Here is a 22,245-nt window from a genome sequence, read left to right as displayed (position 1 = left end):
AAGAAAAAAAAAAAAAAAAAGTCGTGAAATGTACCCAGCGCCCGGAATATGCCCCCCTCTCTGTCTCTTTCTTTTCGGGGTTAGGATCATGCGCCATTCGCCGGTTTTTGTCGTTTGTTTCATTTGTTGCGATGCAGCGTCGGCTCGGCTAAAACACCCAGCCAAGCCATCGATTTCGCAGGAAGAAGAGGGAAAAAAAAAAAAAAAAAAGAAGAGAGAGCCCCGTTCAACCAATTTCTCTTTGTCGCCGACAATAACATGCTGATCATCATGGTTCGTTGCAGAAATCCCTTGCGTTCCTTTTTTCTTTCCGTGTTTCGTCAAGTATTTTCGCAGTCGTCAGCCGCTTCAAGCTCGCAGATCCGTAGGCATTCTTGGCGGTGGCGCGGACGAGGGCGAGGCCAATAAGGGGGAAGATTTGGAGAGAAAGGGGAAACCGGGAAGAGGTGAACAAAAAAAAAGGAATAGAAAAGAGCAGAAGAGAGCAATGCCACCGCAGCTGGCTGAGCGCCACCACTCTCCGTGGAGCAGGTAAGACCAGTAAGACCAGTAAGACCAGCGAGACCAGCGAGACCAGCCACTGCGTCTTTGGCGGGCGCAGCAAAACTCAACTCCCCCCGAGAGACGGCGCGCTCACAAGACTATGCACTTTTTGCCCTTTTCGCCATCTTTGCTGCGGCGCGGCCTCTGGGCCTCGCGCTCCCGGCCGCCGACCTCTCCGTTGGCCGTCCGAGAGCGTCCGCTCGCGCTGCCCGACGGCCGAGCGGCGTGCTGTCGCTGTCGACGCAGGATCCGGACGACGTCGTAAAACGCCTTTTCCACGTTGATGCAGTTCTTTGCCGAAGCCTCGACGAATTCGCAGCCGAGCTCGCGAGCCAAGGCGTGCCCTTCTTGCGTGGATACCTCGCGCTCCGTGACCCTGTCGCTCTTGTTGCCCACCAGCATGATGGGCACCGGCAGCTCCGGGCTGGCCGCGGAGAGGGGCGAGCCCGGAAAGGACGGCGACGAGGCGCACGACTCCTTTACTCGTTGTATTTGGTGATGGAACCTCTTGATGCGGGTAAACGAGGACCGGGACGAGATGCTGTACACCAGGACGAAGCCCTCGCCGTCACGGATCCATTGATCGCGCAGGGCTGTGTACTCTTCCTGGCCAGCCGTGTCGAGGACTTCGAGCATGCAAGGTTGACCGTCGATGACAACCTGCTTGCGATACGAATCTTCAATCGTAGGGTCATACTGTTGGACAAGACGTTAGTTTTTTTTTTTTTTTCTTTCTTTTTTCTTCTCGTCTTCCTTTTTATCCCTTTCGTTTTCTTCTTTTTTTCTTCGTCTTTCTTTTTCTCGGCATCGCCTGGCCTTCCAAAAGGCGAGGCTCGCGGGGGGGGAGAGGGGGAAGCAAGGGACCTGGGGGGGGAGGCTCTCACGGTTTCCACAAAGTGTTGCAAACACAGCTGGATCGTCAAAGCCGTCTTGCCGACACCGCCATCTCCCAAAACCACAAGCTTGTACAGCACCATACGGCCCGCCATGGTGGGCGAATGTTCTAGCCTTGCGCACGAGTCCGGTGACGAGCTCTCCGACAGGCAAAGATTTCTGCCCTCGGGGTAGGAGGGGCAAAAATATATATATATATATAAAATGAATAGAGATAAAAAGAGTAAAAGTAAAAAATAAAAGTAAAAAGTAAAACCCTTTCCCCCGCTGGCGATGAGAAGGAGAGAAGGAGAGAAGGAGAGGTAGGAGGGGAAGTGAAGTGGGTGAGCCGTGGGCTGACGTTCCGAGGCCAGCGAACAGAGCCGAGAGCTTGGGGAGAGGAAAACAAGAGGACGCTCAGATGCGGCTCTTTGTCAATGGGAGAGGAGGAGGCGGAGGCGGAGGCGGAGGCGTAGGCGTAGGCGTAGGCGGAGGCGTAGGCGGAGGAGGAAGAGGAGGAAGAAGCTTAGGTCAAAGATGTTTGCTTCAGCCTCAACACAAGGACTTTGTCGAAGGGTTGTTGCTGAGGGCGTCTGGGCTTGCCGGTGGGAGCTTGCTGCTTGTTGGCTTTGGTCCGGTAGAAGGCAACTGGGTACTGGGCCAGGCAGGTGGGGTTTTAATTGGCGACAAGGAACAAGCGGGTCAAGTCGTTTGGAGGCGTCTGGTGGCTACATAGGTACCTACATACTGAGGTACCTAGGCACCTACCGATGCACCAGACCTCAGGCTAGGTACTCGCAGAGCCCCCACTGAGACGCTGTGCTGTGCTGTGCTGTGCTGTGCCGTGCTGTGCTGTGCTGGCTGGTGCGACCAGACGTGCTCGTGCCTACAGTACATCAAATAGCAGCTGCTGCAGTGCTGCCTACCTGTAGGTACCTACCTAGGTGTATGTACCTAAGGTAGGTACTTGCTGCCTACATGCACCTACCTACCTCCTACCTGACCTTAGGTACCTGCACCCCCGGCACCGTACCCACTGCGCAGCCTAACCTACTGCGGAGTACGGAGCACCCCCACGCGCCCGAGTTGGCTACCCCGAAACTCAATGTGAGCATCGACATCGACATGGACACGGCACTGCCTTTTCGACTTGCCCCAGCCAATCTCAATCCAACATGGCTCTGCGTTGGCAGCAAAGTCTTTGCTGGTCCCGTCAATAACTCGTTGCACTAGATTCTCGCGCAAACGCATCCCATCTGACAGCATGTGTAGTCAGTCCTCCAGGTGCCTGCTTCTGCTTCTGCTTCTTTTTTTTTTTTTTTTTTTTTTTTTTTTTTTTTTTTTGGGCTTGCCAATACTGGCCCTGTCTGGCGCCGTCTGGCCTGGTCCGTCCGGGGAGGAGCTCCAGCTGACAGCAACAGGTGTCTGTCTGGCGTGCACTTGCTTGCTCGCCGTTGACGCAGCAGGCTGGCCGATTCGCCAAAAGACATGGACCAGACTAAGGGGGGGGTTTTGTCGCGCTGTAATTGGGCTGGTGTGGGGGGGGGGGGGGAGGGGGGGTTGCAGGGGAAACAGCACTTGGTCCGTGGCTAAACACATGCAATCGCCCCTGCCCTTGCAGTGGATCGGATGGGTCTAGTCTGTCTGCGCGGCCGCTGGGCGCCGAGGCTGATCGGGCGGGGTTCTGCCGGTTCTTCTGCCTAGGGCTGGTCTGCCCAGGCTGGACGAACGGACGAAGCGGGTCGTCCCTTGTCCCTTTGGGCAAGCCAAAGCACCGCCGCCGCTGTTTAATGGTTTAATGCTTGTTTGGCGGCAAGCTTGGGAACGCGGAACAAAATCTGAGAATCGACGACAGCCTACAGAGTACCTTGCCGGGCCTACGGGCCTACGGGCCCCCCCCCCCCGCGTCTTCTCGACGAGATGAAGCACCAAAAAGGCATGCAAACGTAGTGCAAAATGCCCTCCCCTCCCCATTTTTGTCTCCGTAGCGTAGCCGGCTTGCTTCCTTTGTTCCGTCAATGGTCCCGTTGCCAGGCCAGGCGAGCCAACCACCAGGCAGGGCCGTCCGTCTTGGGCCCCCCCGGGGGGGGAGATGGGGCGGATGGGGGGATGGGGAACGAGGACAGAAACAACAAACGCCTTGTGTTGGTCGGTCCTTGTCAGCGCGAGCGGCCAAGTCGTCCCACGGTGCGAGCCGCGCTGGTTATCGGCGACACCCCCCCCCCTCCCCACCAACGCAACGCGGCGCCTCAGTGTGGTTGGCCGCTCCCTTCATCCGCCCGCAAGTTATGTGTCCATCTGTCTTGACTTGGTGGCCTGCGTCCCATTGTTTGGCGATTGCCGCTTGCCGCGGGTTTGCCCCTCGGTCCCTCCACATGGCGCGGTGGGCCTCGGGTGGTGAGCCTGACTTGCAAACCATGGCCAAAAGCCCAGAGCCCCCTTTACTTATCCCGATGCGCTGCTTTTGCGTTATATCCGGGGCTTTTCGTCGCTGCCGTCCTGCGTGTGTACTTGTGTACTTGTGTACGGCCTACGGACTGCGGACTACGGACTACGGAGTATCCACCCGAGCAGCCTCAGGCCGCAAACCCCCGCCGGGCCACGACCAGCTAGTACAGCAGCTTTCCAATAGGAGGCATTGGACAGCACGGAGGGAGACCCCCGGCCCCGGAATAACCAGCCGGGCCGGCGGACGTGCACAAGAAGCAACACTTCTTCACCGTCTCCAGCCATCAAGTCCATCGAGCCGTGCATGCCATTTGATTGGCATGCTTCCATCCATCGCCGTGCGTGCCCATGACAAGAGCTAAAAAAGGGAGAAGAAAAAAAAAAAAAAGGAAAGAGGGCAGAGGCAAGAAACGAAGAAAGGGAAGAAGCTCGCCACCCTCCCTCCCCTACTCCTTCAACCACCATCCATCACCCATCTCTTGCCAAGGCCTATTCGCCACGGAGCATGCTGACGCAGCGCCAGCCCCGACGGTCAGCTCTGCAAGTCCGGGAATCCGGGCATCCGGGCATCCGGGCATCCGGGCATCCGGGCATCCGGGCATCCGGGAATCCGAGAGCTGACCATGCATCTTGGAGGCCAACGCAACGACCAGAGTCCAAAGGGCCGACTCAGCAGCCGCCCCGCCCCGCGATCCCAGGTCCCCAGAAACAGCCCCCTCCGCAAGCACCCTGCCGGCTGCCGTGCTCGTCGTCCGTGCTCGTCGTCTGCATCTGCGCGCACGCCCCCGTTGCTGTCGCGTCCTCCGGCATGAGCAGCACAACAACCTGCAGCCGGGGCGCGTCATCCACTCGTCCGCCTTGCTCCGAGGCCCCCGTCCCGCTTACGCCATGCCACGCCATGCCACGCCATGCCACGTCTGCATCTGTCCGGTTCTGTCGCCTTTGCCCCCCAATCCATTCCCTTGCTGCGGCACCCTCCGGCACCGCCAGCGCCTGCCCTCGCCGAAACGTCGGCGATCCTCTCCGGCATCAAACAGCGGTCCACGCTGCTGGCGCTTGTCGAAGACGGGGCGATTTTTTTTATTTTTTTCCTGTTCGCCACCGCCCTAGGGGCCTCCGGGGAGACGTTGCTCTCGCCTAGTATCACGACTTTGGTTGCTCAGATGCAGGCAGCCGACTCGGAAGGACAGGACAGGACAGGACAGGACAGGCCAAGTCACGCAGAGCGCCCTTGTGCTCTGCGCTGGGGGCGCTTGGTTTGAGCGGCTATCGCGTTCTGCTTGCGATGCTACCGGGGGCGCGGAAGCTGGCAGCCCAGCTGTCTTGACTCCGCGATTCTCCCAAGCCCGATCTATGCCCCTTTTCTCCGTCTCGCTGGTGATGAGTTGATTCTCCAAGGTGGAGCTAAACCGTTTTTCCTGTCTCAGTGACACGAGTTGGTTCTCCGGGGCAGAGTTATGCTGCCTTTTTCCATCATAGGACAGTTAATTCTCCAAGGCGCAGCTAAACTTCTTTTCTCCATGTCGGTGAGTTGGTTCTTCAAGGTAAAGCGATACTGCCCCTTTCCATCATAGGACAGTTAATTCTCCAAGGCGCAGCTAAACTTCTTTTCTCCATGTCGGTGAGTTGGTTCTCCAAGGTAAAGCGATACTGCCTTTTTCCATCATAGGACAGTTAATTCTCCAAGACACAGCTAAAGTCCCGTTTTCTATATTAGTAAGTTAGTTCTCCAAGGTAAAGCTATGTTGCCTCGTCTATTACAGGACACTTAATTCTTCAAGACACAGCTATACTCCCCTTTTCCATATCTGTGAATGAATTCTCCAAGGCAAAGCTATATTGCCTTTTCCCATCATAGGACAGTTCCATGTAATTCTCCAACACGCAGCTATACTCCCCTTTTCCATAGCGGTGACGGCTAATTCTCCAACCTGGCGCTACACTACCTAGAGTCGTCAAAGACGCAGAATCCCATGTCGTGCGGGTCAAAGTTGCCCAGGCCAACTCATTCTTTCACTCTTCTCTCCCCTTCTGAGAGGTTGCCGTACACTCGGTTTCTTGTCCCTCGCATGCGAACGTCCGGCAAGCGTGCGTCGACGATAGCTTCACGCCCATCGACCCTCCCGCCGCCCGCTCACTGTAAAGCATCCAGCAGCCGGGATGCCATTGTAACGAAACCTCCACCTGTTTCACCAACCCAGAGGTCCACCCATTGCTTTGCCTCGTCAAAATCGGCACTCTCCTTTCCCCACGCCTCCTCCCCGGGTCTCTCCACATAAATCGTTCTCAAACCGCACTTCCTAGCGCCTTGCAAGTCATCCAGGTGGCAAGCAACCATGGCCACTTGGCCCGGCTCTAGGTTCAGCCTTCTCGCGGCCCCGAGATATGTTTCCGGATGAGGCTTGTACGACAAAAAGGTCTCTGCGCAGAACAATTCGTCCACTTGCAAGCCGGCAAAGTCCACCAGATCCCTGACCAACCCCTCGTTCCCGTTGGACAAGGTCGCCAGCACAAGCTTCCCGCTGCTGTTCAATCGGGCCAGTCCATCGACCGTGTCCGGCCATGGATACAATCGATGCCAGACCAGGCTGAGCGACTCCACCTCGTCTTCGGTATATAGTCCTTCGAGACCCCATTCTTCAAGCAGTTGGATAAGACTGTCGTGATGATGCTCGTCAATGGGTTTCCAGGCGTCAGACTCGGGGTTGAACGCCCTGACGAAGCGCGTGTAGGAGTTACGCCAGGCTTGCGCAAAGAGGCACCAGTCGTCTCGGCCGAGGTTTTGGAGCCGCGATTTCAGGGGGCTCGGCAAGGTGCCGAGCTGTTTGCGATGCGCGCGGAGGGTTAGTTCATCAACAACCGAAGTCCGCCAGTCAACCGTGGTGCCGAAGACGTCAAAGGTGAGGGCTTTGATTCTCGCCAGTGGCAATGCCGTGGCTAGAGACATGCTCAGTGCTTTTGATTCGTCGCCAGTGTGTTCGGCATTGGGGGGCTTGCATCCCATAGAAAGCAGCACAGAAATGGCTGGCTCGCTCGTGGCAATGACGACGTCTGGCATCATGCAGCGAGCGGGGTTGGTTGTTCAGTCTTGGTAACTCTGCTTCGCGCCACTGAACCACCCCCTCATGAGATTGACGTGTGCTGTCCCCCGGCCATGCCATGCTTCCATTCTGCTTGTAGCCGTGCAGAAAAGTCATCTTTATTTAATTCAACTCTTCATCATCATGCTGATACAAAGGCTGGGAGGTGGCCTTTTTCTCTGTCGGTGGTGTCCACCATAAGTCCGGTCCGCATGCTCATGCACCTTCTTTTCCTGTCGCGCCCTCGAAAAAACAAAATCATGGGTACAGTGTCCCATGCGCCGCATGTCATGGACTGGGCATTCCCCGCTTGCCTTGAAAGCGAGCTTGGTGGTAGAGCAAGCCGACCCAACATGACGATAGCGCTTTCGTCATCTCCGCAAAGGTGAAAGGAGACGGAGCAGCGCTAGTCCTTTTTGCATGGGTGATGGCATACGTTTCCAGTGGCAAAGAGTCAATATCTCGAGTCAATGACTGGCCGCATTTGCGAAGCATGACTGGTACTTGCCAAACTGGCATATACCTGCCTTGGTTCGTCTCAACCCCAAGTCCAAAGACTCCATTCCTCGCGCAGCCGTACTTATGCGGCAACAATGCCCTCCAATACGAGGTTTTCTCGCCTCGCAAAATCACAATCACCGAGTGGTTCGTCCTGCCACACTTTCAAGGAGGTGTCGAATCGGTCGCCCCCAAACTGTGGTACGCTAGGTGAAGCAAAACCGTTGATTGGTGACGTTTGTTGTAGTTGGTTGATATCAACCAGCCTGGTCCCTGTACGGTTGAGTTCCCCATGGTTGGGCCAGATTGACTGACAGCCCAGAACCCATGTCCATGAACTGCCGTTAGCCTCATCGGCACTTTGTTTATGCAGGGTCCTCGACTTTCGCTTCTAGAATCTAGAGCAATTCTTAATTCCTTCCATTACGGACTGATTTGACCTCTTGGTCAACTGAGTTCGCCCCGTAGGAGCTAACCGTTTCCTTGGAGGCTTGGAGGCTCGGACCGTGGCCCGCGGGCCGGCAATGGCAGGCGGAGGACTCTCGAAACAAATCCATGCTTGGGAGGGACCAAGATCAGTATACTCCGTAATCCATTCTGCTTCTAGAGAGTCGCAATTTGAATACCACAATCGCATTGGTTGAGCGAGTGGACCCGCGTCGTCTCGTTGGGCGCACAAGAGACGTTTCTCTCTCTGTCCGATTCCTTTCCCACTTGAAGTTGACTTACAAGACCAACCACTTTCGCACCTGCATCCGCACTTCCTGTAGTTGTATAAAAAGGCTGAGACGGCCTAGGCTCAACGATGCCGTCTAGTAGAGCATGTCGCCTTTCATTGGCACGGGAGTTTTACTCTGTTTGCCTATTATTGGATATGATGGTGATTCGCACAGGCCTGTGCTGTATGGTACAGAAGGAGTCCGCCTTTGTGAACAGAAGCTGGGGTCAAGGGCAAAACAGCTGGCCAAGGAAGCATTGCTGTGAGGAATTGACCTGCATCAACTTGGTTGGCAGCGGGCCTTTTCACAAGGGCCGGGCTGGCAAGCTTTGCGTCATACGCCGGACATGACGCAAAATACAATGGCGTGAATTCCAGTACTCCGTACTCCATATCGTTGCTCTTGAAGTCGAGGGCGCGCATCCATCCCTTCCTGGCCGGGATTCAGTCAATCTGATTGGCGTCAAGAGACCAGTTGTCACGGACTGGTATGACAACGGTGTTGGGAACAAATTGCCCCTTTCCCATGACGCGGCCACCGACGCCTGGCCCCCTTCATACTTCCGCCTTGGCCCTCGACTGCAGGATACACAGCATACCCCTATTCCCGGGCCTAGCCAACTGGTAAGTAAAGTTTGGGGGAAAATGTAACTCGCTTCGTCGACCTTGCTGCCGGCATTTTATTTCCTACCAATCATTGGCGGTTAGCGTGCAAGCGCCGCAGTCAAAATGTGTGACAATTAGACAGAGACCATCAAGACCCAATCGAATCGCATCTCGAGGCGTTGTTCCCTTGCGCCGAGGGGGGAAAAACGGCATCGGGGGGCCTACAGGAGTGGTGTCGCCTCGCATCCTCGGAACGACCAACACCTTGGCCCGCAGCCCCAACCGTTCATCGTCTCTGGGGACAAGGGATTGCAGTTACATTGCGTTTGATTGAAAATTTGACTTGTCGGTCTCGCCAAGAAGCTTTGTTACGCGGGGAACCAAAGCTCAGTTTCCCCAATAAGCTTGATCTAAGCCGAACCGTGGGCTGTTGTTGATGACGGTCCCAATGACAAAACGCAACCGTGTGCCCGGTTTTCATGCCCCATTGGTAAACGGTGCTCCGTACCTGGCTTCCAGCAATCCCTTCTCGATTATTAGCCAGCATGGTGCAGGGTGGCTAAACGGCGCGTTACCGGGCCGGACATTAATCGGATTCCGAATCGTCTAAAAAGTGCCTTTTGAGCCGCACGACAGAAAAGCGAAAAGCATTGCAATCAGCCCTTCCAGGTTCTAACTGGCCATTGACCCCTTGCCAGGTACCCGCACCCGAGTCTTGAAGAGGAATTTCCTTCCGTTTCAAGAAGTGGGCGAATGATCGTTCCATTGATGATGACTGGGCCATTATTTCGCAAACTTGCCGAAAATACCTCGGTACCCTTGATTGCCCTTTAGCAGCGCAAGTCTTGGTTGGAGCGGATTGCGAGAACCATTCCAAGGGCCCATATGAGATTGTCCAATGCTCCGTTATGGGATATAGCCTTTACCGGCGAGCGACTTGGCGGTATGATTGTCCTAGAAAAGCAAACAATTGAAGCCCCCCCCCGAGCCAACTGGCGTGTTGATTGGCTTTTGACCATGGGGAAACCCAGCCACGTGATAAACTGACCAAAGTTGATCCACCAGGAACCGTGCAAAGGTTGAGGGTACAGGTCAACCGACCTGTGTCCCCCCCTTGTCATCCGACCCCCCCATAATAACTTAACTGACCTGACCATTGCTGTGGGCTATACTCTTAATATAATTGGTTTATTAGGGAATAGTGGGTCAGGTCACTTTATATAGAAAACTATATAGAGAAGTACTTTCTTTGATATTTTACTAGGTTCTTAGATAGGGGTACCTAGTAAATGAAATTAAAGAAGTTACTTTCTTTAGAAAATATAGGGAGAAGTACTTTCTCTGCTGTTTTATTAGGTTCTTACGTAAGGGTACCTAGTAAGAATATTAAAGAAGTCACATTCTATAAAAAAGTCTATGTAAAGGTACTTTATCTACTTTTAATATTAGGTTCTTAGGTAGGGATACCTAGTAAAAATATAAGGGAAGTCACTCACTATAGAAAAATACATATAAAGATACTTATAGTCTAGTGGCTATTATAGATTAAAGGATCTGCTACTATTTATTAGTGTATCTCTATATTAGGAAAGAGCATTGGTCAGGTCTGTTAAGTTATTATGGGGGGGTCGAATGACTAGGGGGGGGCATAGGTCGGTTGATATGTAGTCTCGCAAAGGTTCCCTTTTCTGTTTCCTCATTGACCCGTATGCAAGTTGCATCCTAGTATACTTGAAACTTGGCACATAGCCGTTGCTGACATGCGGCGACACAAGTCCCCGGCCTGCTTGCGAGTTGTCCTGATCCATCGTTTGCGTGCGCAAGGGGCTCTTGGGCTGGCATCACCCCACTTCCAGTTTGAACCAGGGGGCGACCTGTGATGAGTCGGGTGATGTTTCCCGTCGCCTTTGCATTAGCTCTCAACCCATGGTTTCTTGTTGAGGGTTGGTAGCTAGTAGCTGCAGCCTCCTTCCATTAGTATGAATACCTCTCGGCTTAGTATTTCCATGGATCCCAATGCTACAACGAAGCTAGCTATTGTAGCCGCTAATTGGAGAAACATTAGTTTCGCCTCTGTTCTACCAAGTTTCCATGCAAAGTCTACTCTGCTTGCCTGGCATCGCGCGGCGAGGTATTTTCTCTTCTTTTTTTTTTTTGGTAGTCAACAAGCTGTCGTTCTCGTCATGTTGGCGTTATTCTCTAGCCGTCTCGAGCTCCAACTGCATGATAAAAAAAGTTGGCTACGGCAGTGTGTCAAATTGTTCGTCTCGAGCCCGGACTGGACGCGGCATCCTCTGTTACCCGTAGCACTTGCTATTGAGGCTGCCAGTTGAAGAAAATGTGTGATTCTGCCCCTGTCCAGGGGCAGAATCCCTGCCCTTCACAGCGGACGGAACCAGTACAAACAAGACCAGGGCGAAATGCTCATTCTAACCAGTAGAACTGCATGTTGGCCCAATCTCTCTGGGTCTGCTTCCATGATAATCCGTAGCACACAACAGGGCTCAAAATCGATTCGACGTAACTTATTTAGTGCTTCGTCCTTGTGGCCTGATAGCACTCGATGCCTGCTGGTGTCAGGTCAAAGCGTTTCAGCAGTAATTTATCCTGGTAATTTCCACAACGCCGAACCTTGAAACTCTCGCCAAGATTGACGTGAGCTGTCGCTGAAGCCAGCTGCCACCACGAATCAGCCATGGACACCTTGAGGCTTGCACGACTTTCTCCCAGCGATGGCGACGAGGTAGGAATAAAAAAAGGACAAAGATAATTCAGCGCCGTTGTCTTTGGCTAGACGACAGCTCTTCCAGGTTCTTCCTTGCGGCCAAACAGTTAAGCGCGTAAAGAGCTCATTTAATTCCATGGAAAATGTCAGGCTTGGTGTTGATCATGTAAATATGCAAGCCACGTCTCATCGCCGCATTATTAGACCTGATCCAAGACGCATTATGCCCGCGGCCCGCACTGCCGGCTGGACTGCTGCAGCTTCGTTGGTGGAGACCAAAGAAAAAAAAAAACAGTTTTTGTCACGTCTCTTCTGTGTTTGACGAGTTTGCGTTTTCGAAAGGGCGAGCCTCCAGGAGCAAGCATCCATTGGGGTCGAAATACTGATGAAAATCGTCTTTTTTGCATGTATGCATCGTCTTCGTTCGACTTCTAGGAGAGAATCACTTTGGAAGTTTGACTGACTAGCAGAGCAGACAGGCAAAGCAGACAGGCACGCACGCTTTTGTATAGGAAAAGAAGCAACCGCGACGGGAAGTAGCGTAGCATAGCGCCTTCCGGAGAGAATGTCCGTTGCTCAATGACAATGACCGTGCCTCTTCCTTCGTCGCACGGCTTCACCAAATTCATGCACCTGCCAAGCAATCTCGGAATTTTAACGCCATTTTGCTGCATACCGCCATGCACCTCTGGTTAGGCGAAAAATCTATTGATCCCTTCAAAGCACGATATTGCGGATAATTATTCCTGGACAAAGTGCCCACCCTTGTGCTCCCGTTCCTCTTATGAGCTAAGTTGCCCCCGTCGGCCCCAGAATTTCCCTGGCTCGCTCCGCTGATTCCGCTCCCTCACGATCCCCCAGAGTACAACATGCTGCAGGGAGGTCTCACTAGGGCCTGTACGGAGTATTCCGTAGCTAGTCGATGAAACCTTGGCGGATTGCCATTCGACAGTTTGCCTTCCTTGATGCTGGCCCAGCCGCTGCACGAAGCGGGGACGGCCCTCTTTCAGAGCCCAGGCTTGGGCGAGTCAAACAAGGATGGATCCGTCCCTGACTCCCCTGCACTCCCCGACAGGGAGAAGAAGAAGAAGAAAACAAAACAAAACAAAACAAAGATTGTTTTTCCCGTGCCGCATTCAGCATTGTTCAACGTTGGCTGCTGCTGAAAAAGATGATGCTCGCTGATGAAACACGCTTTTGGGTCTGGACCCTTTTCACACGAGATTCGTCCCTATGTGGCAGGGTGGCACAGTGGCAGATCCCGGCTCCCGACTCCCGAGCATCTGGGTAATCCTCTTCAGTCACGGCTTATCCACAGATAATTTCTTTTAAAGCTATGGTGGGTACATAACAAGCTCCCCGTCTCCGTTGGGAGAATACTGCGGGACCTGGTCGTCTCTCTCATTAGATCTCCTGTACGGTTTCCACCTTCAACGTGATATGCCCGCAGAGCTTTCTGGGCCTTCGTTGCAAGTCCCATGTTTTTCTTTTTCTTTTTCTTTTTTTCCTTTTTTCTAACTTCACAATAGATCCAATCACGAGTCATCCGTGGAAAGACGTCAGACTGCTCAATGTCTTCTAGACCCCTCAGGGGCTAGTCTGGTCAAGGAGCATTTTGTGTCCGCTGGTAGCTGGCTCCTTGTCAGCGACCAGTCACTTCAACACCCCGAGTCAAGCGAATCTCACCAGCCTATCCTCTGCATTTGCGCTTCCCTTCATTGACCATCTTGCCCTTCCCGCTTGTTAGCCTTGCTTTATTTTCTGGCAACTGCTTCGGCGACAACATTTGACCAACCGTACCGCGCTATCCCCTCTAATTGCTTCAGGAGATCTCTTTTACTCGACCAGTTGACAAATTACTGCATGATTGTCGAACCATACCAGACCTTGAGAACATGTTTTCTCAGCGCCAGTATTAGTACAAAAGATCTACTCACACAGCCTTGCAGCGGACTGAGCTGTCCGGACACGACTTGCGATCCACCCCTTTCGACAACACGAGCAAGTGAGACAGACCCCTCTGCTTTTTTTGGCCGATGGAAGTCCATACATTCAGTGGCAAATAAAGGATGAATAAGAAACGCCGGCAACAAGTACTGATATGCAACGGCGTGTAGGTCGTACTCGATTCGTAGATTTAGTCGATTCGAGCAGGTGGGAACAAGAAACATAATCCACCCAGCTCTAACTTGCTCACTCGCCCCGATTTTGTGTGAGTTAGTATGCCTTATAACCTGGTAAGGATGATGTCTGTTTTTCGATTCAATTCTTTTGATGCGTGAGCAAAGCAAGCGCGTGCCTCATTGCTTTTTCTTGACTTTCTTCCCATGTCAAAAGCTAACATACTGGTCAGCAGTAGCCACGCAGCTCTTACATGGGTCGTTGTCTAGCGCCGGTTGTGTTGTAATCTGGCACCTGCAAGATTTTACGGCTTTTTTTTTTTGCATTTTTCTTAAGAGTACCAACCTTGCCCCATAGTCTTGGTTCGGGATTCTGCTGAGCTACAGCTTGCGCATGCGCCAGCCGACGACGAGGGACGCTAAGCAAAACTTATATCGATGACTGTGCTTTCACGTTAGGGGTGAAGATCAGGGACATGGGGGAGTGGGAAACAGACTGTAAGTGCGTGATAAAGACACTTGCCGTCCCATCATTGACATCAGATCTAAGGTGCAACTCCTCCGATCCCTCCCAGGTCAAAGCAGTCTGGTAGGCGTCCGATGACTCCCGCGACAAGGGGAACATCTTCGTCTGCCATGAGCCCTGATTTTCCCGAGAAAAGGTCCTCCAGGGACGATACAAACGAAGAGAGCATCAGCATCCTCGATCCCAGAAGATTCACCCCTACTCTCCATGCTAATTTAGTGTCTGAAATTCTTGCCCTAAGACGTGATCAAGATGAGAAGATTAGGCAGATAGAGAGCTTGGAGACTGCTCTGCTCTCGGTGAAAGAGGAGCACGAGCATCTTCAGGAGAATTTGATCATCTCGTCAAAGGAAAACCGCTCATTGAAGAGACAAATTTCGCTGCTCGAAGATGGAACAGCATCTGCCATGGGAGAGTTGGCACGCCAGCGAGACGAAGCGGTCGACTCGGTTGCCGAAACGAAGAAGAGGCTGGAGTCGGCACAGAAGAAGATTCGAGATCAAGAAGACGACTCCCAGAGGGTTCATGAACTCTTGGTGCAAGAAAAGGACCAGTGGGAAGATGAGCGCCGCAAGTATGAGCGGAAGCTGCACATTGCTGAAAGTCGCTTGAGAATGATACTGGACGAAGTGGCCGTACATCAGTCTCGCCGGATGAGTGTCGGGCCTGCCACACAGCTCCCTGAAGACCAGGTCGGTGGCGAGGATAGTGACACCGAAAGTAACAGGACCAGGAGCCTCACTAGCAGCATTCGACACTCCCTGCTCAATGGTCCAGTCTTGCATCCCGGAAACTCACTCGCCGACGAGCTGAATTTTGACGATGATGACCGTACCGATGCGGACGGCCGAGAAAGCGTATTGTCGCAACATTCTAGCCCCAAGCACGTCCGAAGCTGCAGCCGTGAAAGCGGTGCAGGTCGATTTCGCCACGTAAATTACAGCACCGAAGGTTTGAGACGGTCCGGATGTGTCGCTCGAAGTCGACTGTTCATGAATCCTGCCGTCTGGGAAGCGCTCGAGGGCGAAGATGGAGCACCAGTGGTTTCGCAGATGATCAGGGGCAAACATTATGTCGATGCTGGCGTTCAATACTCTCGGCCGCCCTCGCCAGAGGTACCTCGATGCAAGTCGCCGACGACCGAGACGTCAGGGCAGTGCATCAAAACGACCGAGTCAGATAGCCTGGTACGAGCAGACCCGGAGGTTGAAGCTAATCAGAGAAGAAAACGGGTTCACCTCAGTCGCGCGTTGACAATCGAACCTCCAAAAGCCGGCAACAGGATGATCTCGACGTCTGCTCAAACGTCAGACCTGCCCATGAGTCCTCCAAAGACACCACAGTCGCCCATACCGGATCTTGATGGCCCAACACATAAATCAGTACCTATGGTGACAGCATCGACGCAGACAGAAGAGGCTGCAGCAGTTTTGCGAGCGAGCGTCGACAACTCGTTTAGTCGGCCGACGCCTTCTCCGCCTCCACTCGAGATCCCAACAATCAGCATTCAGCCACCCACGAGTCGGCCGATGACTCCAGGAGAAATACGGCTGCCTCAACACTTCAAACAATTCGGTTGCCAAGTGAACTTGTCTTATGCTGTCCCAATGAGCGATGCTAGTGTGCAGACGGAAGGCATTCACGTTGACAAGAGATTGGCATTGCTACCTCCACACTTGCAGCCTTCAGCCATCTCGTCTCGACCAACGTCACCAAACACATTCAGAGCAACGCCAGATCATGACTCGGCATCGATTTCGGCTAAAGTTCCGCCTCGAAACCCTCGACGGGTGAGAAATAGTCTGGACCAGGACGACTTTCCGTCGTCTCCAGTCACCTCGCTGAAAAGTTACTTGACTCAAGCTGATGACCTCGAGTCGTCAAGCAAGGGCGGCGGCACCGCAGCACGGCGCATGAATCATAATCTTAGCAGTATCTTCGCGGGGTTCGACACGGCGAGCTCGGATGAGGGCGACGTGTTTGGCGACCTCGATAGAAGTGATGCAGAGTTTCCGACTGCACTGTCGGCACCCAGGCCGCCACCCGTCTCAGCCGGGGTGATAAAGCGCGGGTCTTTGGGGACTGCCACGTGTGCGGAACAGGCAGGACCAAAATTTGGAGTGCTGAACTCAGACAAGGAGACCCAGGACGAAGGCCACAGTCAGGGGCTGAGCAGGACATACGGGAGAGCAACGGCTCCAGCACCACCATCGCCACCAGGCTGCGCTGATCTTGATAGCGCTATACGCAAGGCTTCCGTTATTCAAAATGGAATATGTTGCCAGCAAAGCCCGCCCATTGGCTTCAGTCCTGTAGATGGTCAATGCCCTCCTTACCCAATTCCCAATAGAGAGAGCTCCAGAAGGTCGCAAATCGGTCTCAACAGCCCCAGCGAGGGCCAGGCAAGCCCTACGGGAAGGCAGCCATGGCATAGACGCGGCGGCAGCCGCTCGTCACAACAATGCCACAGCGTCCGCAAAGCTCGCTCTGCGGCTGCTTTGCCACGTGCGCCACGCCAACGAAGACACGGCAGCCTGTCGCCTCCGCCATTATCGCCATCAACAGAGGCACCTGAGACTCCTTGCTTGGCGCCACTGGCTCGGAACGACACGACGACGACGCCTCGAAACGGGCGCGAAAGAGGGCAGCTGAGCTACAGACGGCATCGACATGAACTGTCCACAAACACCGACAAGACAAACACCACAGCCCCAACTGCTTGCACCAGCGCGTCTCATCCGACCGGGGTTGTCGATGCCATTGCCCAGACCATGGTGGGTGAGTGGATGCTCAAGTATGTGAGGAGGAGAAAATCGTTTAGCGTCGCCGAGAGCAACGGCAAAGACGACAGTAGCAACGATCGTCACAAGCGATGGGTTTGGCTCGCTCCTTATGAGAGGTCTATCCTTTGGAGTAGCAGGCAGCCGTCATCAGGTAGCGCCTTGCTGGGCAAGACTGGCCGCAAGCGTAAGTTTTTCACAGCATTCGACTTTTCAATTTTTTTTCTGTCCTTCCTTCTCTCTCTCCTTTCTGTCATGCTCTCCTTTTTCTCCTTTTTCCTCTTCTTTCTGTCATTCATTGTTTCTTTTCTTTTCCTTTTTTGAAGAAATGAAATGTGTGTGGATATTTAACCGTTTTAAAAATGGCAGTATTGATTCAATCAGTTCTGGATGTGAAGGATGACAATGTCGCACCTAAAGTGATGCCTTTGGTATTCAATCGATCCATCTTGATCTTGACGCCGCAGCGGGCTCTCAAATTTACCGCGAGCTCGGCCGAGCGTCACTATTTGTGGCTGATGGCGCTGTCGTTCTTGGCTCATTCTACGCAAGCTGTGCCGGGCATGATTTCCGCGCCACAAGCCAGCATAGGGCAGCAGCAGCAGCAGCAGCAGCAGCAGAAACTCCCCGAGTTCGAGCCCCCACGACTCAAGGTCAGTCGAGGAGGCATACGAGATTCCATCCTGCTGGCCAAGGGAAGAAAGACTCTGGCTTCTCGAGGCGGCAGTTCAAACGTGCCGAGCAGCAACGGCGTCCACTCGTCGTCATCCCGCGCCAGCGAGGCTACCTCGTCGCGCATGATGGCTGACTCGGGCTCGGCAGCCTCATGCGGGCACAGCCGGGAGCAGTCTCGGGAGGCAGCAGAGGCGCCGTTCATCCCACGGTTTCCGGAAAGGAGCGCGCAGGCTGTGGCGACACACGGCCGAAAGCGCAGCAACACGGGAGGGCACGTGGCTCCGCCTCTGTCGTTTCGAGGCTTTTCGGGGCCCGCAGGAAGCGGCAGCTCGGGCCCCAGCACGGGCAACGGAAGTGTGGACACTGCAATGTCGTCGGATGCGTACCAGACCCATGGCTCGTCAAGTACGACGTGGTGGAACATGAGCCAGATGGCGTCGCAGCGCACCTCTGAAGCTTCCTCAAGACCGGGCAACTTTTTCGAAGCCATCGGCACGATAAGAATGGAAGCATTCATCAACCCGTTGGCCCATCACCAAGAGAAGGGCTCTGCGGATGAGAGAAGTGACGGCCGCAGAAGCAGCACGCGGAGACGATATCGACATGCCAGGAGGAGATATACACGGAGCCAGCCCCGCGACAGCGGCAGCTACAAGATTGCTAACGGCGGCGAACTTCATCATGACTCGGCAAGGCAACAGCAGGCGGCAGAGGATGGCATGCTCGGAAACGACCCATTCAAGGGGTTTTAGGCCAAGTGTCTGCCTAGAGGACAAGAAGTCGTCCTGCGGGTGGTCGTTGCTCGGCCTTTTACGGCGCACATGTGGACATTTGACGTCTCATGCCGTTCTTTTACCCCTCATTTCTTTTCTTTTTTTTTCCCCCCTTTTGTTTCTGAGGAATCCTGGGCGGCTGCCACCCGAGGTATTCCGGCCGTTGTGAAATGCTTTTGCACTCGTGAAGCCATTTTCCTTTTTATTCTGCTGCCGTTTATTTCTTTATCTTTTGTATGTTTTATTTTTTATTTTTGTTGTATTTTTTTCACATTTCATTTTTCATGCCTCAGGCGGCAAGGAGTTTGGGCTTTGACGATGTGCGTCGTAGCAAGGACATGGCTATACTGGGTGCAATTCTGTTCATTTTGGCAGTGGTATATCTTGGGAGATTCCACCTGTAGCCAGAGATGCCGTCATTATGCAGATATTTGAGAAGTAGGCGTCTGTACGTGTGAATGTGGATGTCGACAAGACTGCGGTGTGACGATGGCCAAGCAGACGGACCGTCCGGACTGATGGGATGGATGGTGAAGGCAAAAACGTGAGTCGACCTGCCCCACACGCACGTTGCACCATTGACAAATCACAATGCAAGCATCTGGTGGTGCCCTCTGGTGTTGAACCCACCCACCAAGTCGCCCAAGTCGCCCACCAAGTCGCCCGATAAAATGTCACATACCCGTGCACCGAACTCAAAAGTCACCAGCCCAGGCCGGCCACGGGCGCCCAGCCAACTGCCACCAACTCAACTAACCCCTCCAACCCCAGCCGAGCCAGCGTCAGGAAGACGTCGGCTGCAGAAAAGACTTGAAAAACGAGAGAAGAAGGGAAGAAGAAGAGAGAGGAGAGAAGAAGAGGACGAGGAAGAAGAAGAAGAGGAAGAAGGGTAGAAGGGAAGAAGAAGAAGAAGAAGAAGAAGAAGAAGAAGAAGAAGAAGAAGAAGAAGAAGAAGAAGAAGAAGAAGAAGAAGAGGAAGAAGGGAAGAAGAGGAAGAAGAAGAAGAAGAAGAAGAAGAAGAAGAAGAAGAAGAAGAAGCAAGGAAATAGCTGCCATCCTCGACGCGACCGCCCGTCCTTGTCGTCGCGGCTGGGCCCGCGAAAGAACCGCCTCGCCAGACCAAAGACGACCCCAACGACTCGGAACAGGAGGAGCCGCCTGCGCGGGGCGACAAGATGGACACCGGGTCGCGGGATCAGACGGACGCCGAGTCGCGGGATCAGATGCAGGCGCGCCACCGGCGAGAGCTCAAAGACCTCCAAGCGCGCATCACCAGCAAAAAGAAGAACGCGACCAAGAAGACGCGCAAGAGCGTCAGCGACGAATGCGCAGACATGGAGCGCCGTCTGCGAGAAGCGCAGGCCGCGCAGGCCGCGGCGCTGGACCGCCCGCCCCGGCAGCAGGGAGAGCCCGACGCCGACGCCGCGCCGCCCGCGGAGCCGAGCTCGCTGAAAAGGCTGGAAGACAAGGTCGAGGAGACACTGGAGCGAGCCGCAGGGAAGCTGGGCCTGGCACCCGCGCCGGAGCAGTCGCAGCCGCAGCCGCAGCAGCAGCAGGCGGGCAAGAAGCGCAACCGGCAGCGGGAGCGCCTGGCCCGCCGGGCGGCCGAGCAGGAGGCCGCGGCGCAGAGGGCCGAGGAGGAGGCCGCGGGCATGACGGACCACCGGGCCCGCGAGAGCGAGTACATGCGCAAGATGTTCGCGACGTACCGCCTGGTGGAGAGGGACGTGGAGCCCGACGGCCACTGCCTGTTCTCGGCGGTGGCGGACCAGCTGGCGCACAGCGGCGTGCCCGTCGGCGAGGCGGGGGAGCCGCCGTACCGGGCGGTGCGCAGGGCCGCGGCGGCGTTTATGCGCGACCACGCGGGCGACTTTGCGCCGTTCCTGGAGGGCGACCTGGAGGCGTACGCGGCGAGGATCCGGGACACGGCCGAGTGGGGGGGCCAGCTGGAGCTGGCGGCGCTGGCGAGGGTGTACGGCGCCGAGATCCGCGTCATCCAGGACGGGAGGATGGAGCGCATCGGCGAGGAGGAGGGCAGGGCGACGGGCAGGATGATGTGGCTGGCCTACTACAGGCACGGCTATGGGCTGGGGGAGCATTACAACTCGCTCAGGAAGAAGTCGTGATCCGGGGCGGACGCGGCAGAAAAACAACGTCTTGATTGCGGTCTTGGATTCTGGATCCACAGGGGGATATTGCTTCCTTTTACGTCTATGTTTCCCGGCCAACCCAACCCGCTTTCTCTTTTTTATTTTTTTTTTTTCTTTTGCTTTCTTTTTGGACGAGCACCATGGTGCAGCAACGGTCATGACGTCCAGACAGAAATAAAGTCGCGCACCGCGCCGTCCTCGTCCGTCCCCGCCTTGTGCGTCCTCGCCGGCTTGATGATGCTCAGTCTGTGCAGCGCGCGGGGGTCCGGCTGGGCGGCCATGGTCTCGACCACGTTGCCTGCGGCGTCGTACGCAACGTCCTCGCCGGGCGCGCTGAGCAGAGCCTCGTACACCTCGGGGGTGAGGCCCCACGGCGGACCGCGCTGGGAAAGCGGCTTGCCAGACGGGTACTCGAGGCAGATGAGGTGGCCGTCGGGCGCGAGGAGCTGCGACATGCGCTTGGCCCACCGGGGGCGCGCCTCGGGGGGGAGAGCACATAGGAACTGGGCTCATTAGACGGGCATTGGATTGAAAACGGGAACATGAGCAGAAGCAGAAAGGAACAGAAAAGAAACGAAAATCAAAGAAATAAAAAAAAAAAAATGCAGATGGCAGGTTCAGGTGCAGGTGCAGGTGCAGGTGCAGGTGCAGGTGCAGGTGCAGGTGCAGGTGCAGGTGCGCTCACCGTGTAATCGAATATCAAGTCAAACTTGCCCGAGGCATTGGTCCCCAGCCCCGTCGCCCACTCGCCCGAGAAAAAGTCGCCCGTCGTCCAGCGGATGGCGCCCCTTTCCAGCCCATTCACAGGCTCGTACATGGCCTTGCCGTCGGCGGCTTTGTGGTTCTCCTCGGCCATGCGGATGGCGTCGCGGCTAAAGTCGAGCCCGACGACGTCGTAGCCAAAGGAGCTGAGGAGGAGGACGTCGTGGCCGGGCCCGCAGCCGGGCACGAGGGCCGTGCGGCGAATCGCGGCGCCGGCAGGATCCCGAATCAGGTTGCCGCGCTGGTCATGCTGCTGCGCGGGCGGCACGAGGTCGGCTCGCTGGGAGAGGAGGTCCGACAGGGCGGCCGAGGGGCCGTTGCGGTCCCAAGGGTGGACGCCCTGCTTGTAGAGGGAGGACCAGACGGCGCCGAGGGAGGAGAAGTCGACGCCGTCGAAAGCTCGAGCTAGAGGGGACGGTTCGTCGACTCGGGCGGCCATGAAGGTGGAGGAGAGATTTCGAACTCGGTGGGTTGTCGGAGAGGAGGAGGGATTCTTGGGGGGGGGGGGGGGGGGGGGATGCAAAGGTTGCAAAGGGAGGGCAGCTGGGGCAGCTGGGGCAGCTGCTGATTTTCTACGTCGCTGGATGGATTGTACGGCTGCAAAACTTGACTAGCCGGCTGGGGAACGACGGGGAATTCGGATGATTGATTGGATCCATTGGATCCGGGCTGCTGGCTGGCTGGCTGATTCGCCACGCCGGCCGGAACCCCGTCTGATCCTTTTGCGGGAGAAGGTAACGTGCCAGCTGTTCAAGTCCGGACGACGGGCGGGGGGGAAAGAGGCACGGCCAACGGCGACGTCACTGGCGTGGGCAGTTGCAGCTGGCAGGCAGCTGGCAGGCAGCTGCAGTTGGCAGTCGCGGGCTGGTGGCGGGGCCGTTCCTGCTTTGGGGTCGGCGCCGAGGCTTGATTGGCCGGTTCGTGAGCGGTTCCTTTGGATTACAAGTACCTTGCTTTCCTTTCCCTTG

General features: G+C 55.1%; 6 protein-coding genes across 6 annotated transcripts; 3 read left to right on the top strand and 3 right to left on the bottom strand.

Annotated features, from left to right (window-relative positions):
* Positions 1–633: 633 nt before the first annotated feature.
* Positions 634–1,532, bottom strand: UV8b_07519 (uncharacterized protein; the record flags this gene model as incomplete). Its single annotated transcript, XM_043145016.1, has 2 exons — positions 634–1,239; positions 1,428–1,532. The coding sequence occupies 2 exons, from the start codon at positions 1,530–1,532 to the stop codon at positions 634–636; spliced, it is 711 nt and encodes a 236-aa protein (XP_043000951.1).
* A 4,466-nt stretch (positions 1,533–5,998) lies between these two features.
* UV8b_07518 (uncharacterized protein) lies at positions 5,999–6,922 on the bottom strand (the record flags this gene model as incomplete). The annotated part of the gene is made up of 1 exon (XM_043145015.1): positions 5,999–6,922. The coding sequence occupies one exon, from the start codon at positions 6,920–6,922 to the stop codon at positions 5,999–6,001; it is 924 nt and encodes a 307-aa protein (XP_043000950.1).
* Positions 6,923–12,931: 6,009 nt separating this feature from the next.
* On the top strand, positions 12,932–13,881 carry UV8b_07517 (uncharacterized protein; the record flags this gene model as incomplete). The annotated part of the gene is made up of 5 exons (XM_043145014.1): positions 12,932–12,960; positions 13,021–13,132; positions 13,441–13,496; positions 13,609–13,728; positions 13,845–13,881. 5 exons carry the CDS (start codon positions 12,932–12,934, stop codon positions 13,879–13,881), a joined length of 354 nt encoding a protein of 117 aa, XP_043000949.1.
* Positions 13,882–14,087: 206 nt separating this feature from the next.
* On the top strand, positions 14,088–18,344 carry UV8b_07516 (uncharacterized protein; the record flags this gene model as incomplete). Its single annotated transcript, XM_043145013.1, has 4 exons — positions 14,088–14,109; positions 14,162–15,311; positions 15,381–17,104; positions 17,287–18,344. 4 exons carry the CDS (start codon positions 14,088–14,090, stop codon positions 18,342–18,344), a joined length of 3,954 nt encoding a protein of 1,317 aa, XP_043000948.1.
* A 1,196-nt stretch (positions 18,345–19,540) lies between these two features.
* On the top strand, positions 19,541–20,491 carry UV8b_07515 (uncharacterized protein; the record flags this gene model as incomplete). Its single annotated transcript, XM_043145012.1, has 1 exon — positions 19,541–20,491. The coding sequence occupies one exon, from the start codon at positions 19,541–19,543 to the stop codon at positions 20,489–20,491; it is 951 nt and encodes a 316-aa protein (XP_043000947.1).
* Positions 20,492–20,670: 179 nt separating this feature from the next.
* UV8b_07514 (uncharacterized protein) lies at positions 20,671–21,716 on the bottom strand (the record flags this gene model as incomplete). The annotated part of the gene is made up of 2 exons (XM_043145011.1): positions 20,671–21,018; positions 21,201–21,716. 2 exons carry the CDS (start codon positions 21,714–21,716, stop codon positions 20,671–20,673), a joined length of 864 nt encoding a protein of 287 aa, XP_043000946.1.
* Positions 21,717–22,245: the final 529 nt, after the last annotated feature.

This window comes from Ustilaginoidea virens, chromosome 6 (assembly GCF_000687475.1).
Source record: "Ustilaginoidea virens chromosome 6, complete sequence".
Classification (NCBI taxonomy): domain Eukaryota; kingdom Fungi; phylum Ascomycota; class Sordariomycetes; order Hypocreales; family Clavicipitaceae; genus Ustilaginoidea; species Ustilaginoidea virens.
The sequence above is the reverse complement of the archived record's forward strand: the minus strand, read 5'-3'. Positions and strand labels throughout refer to the sequence as shown.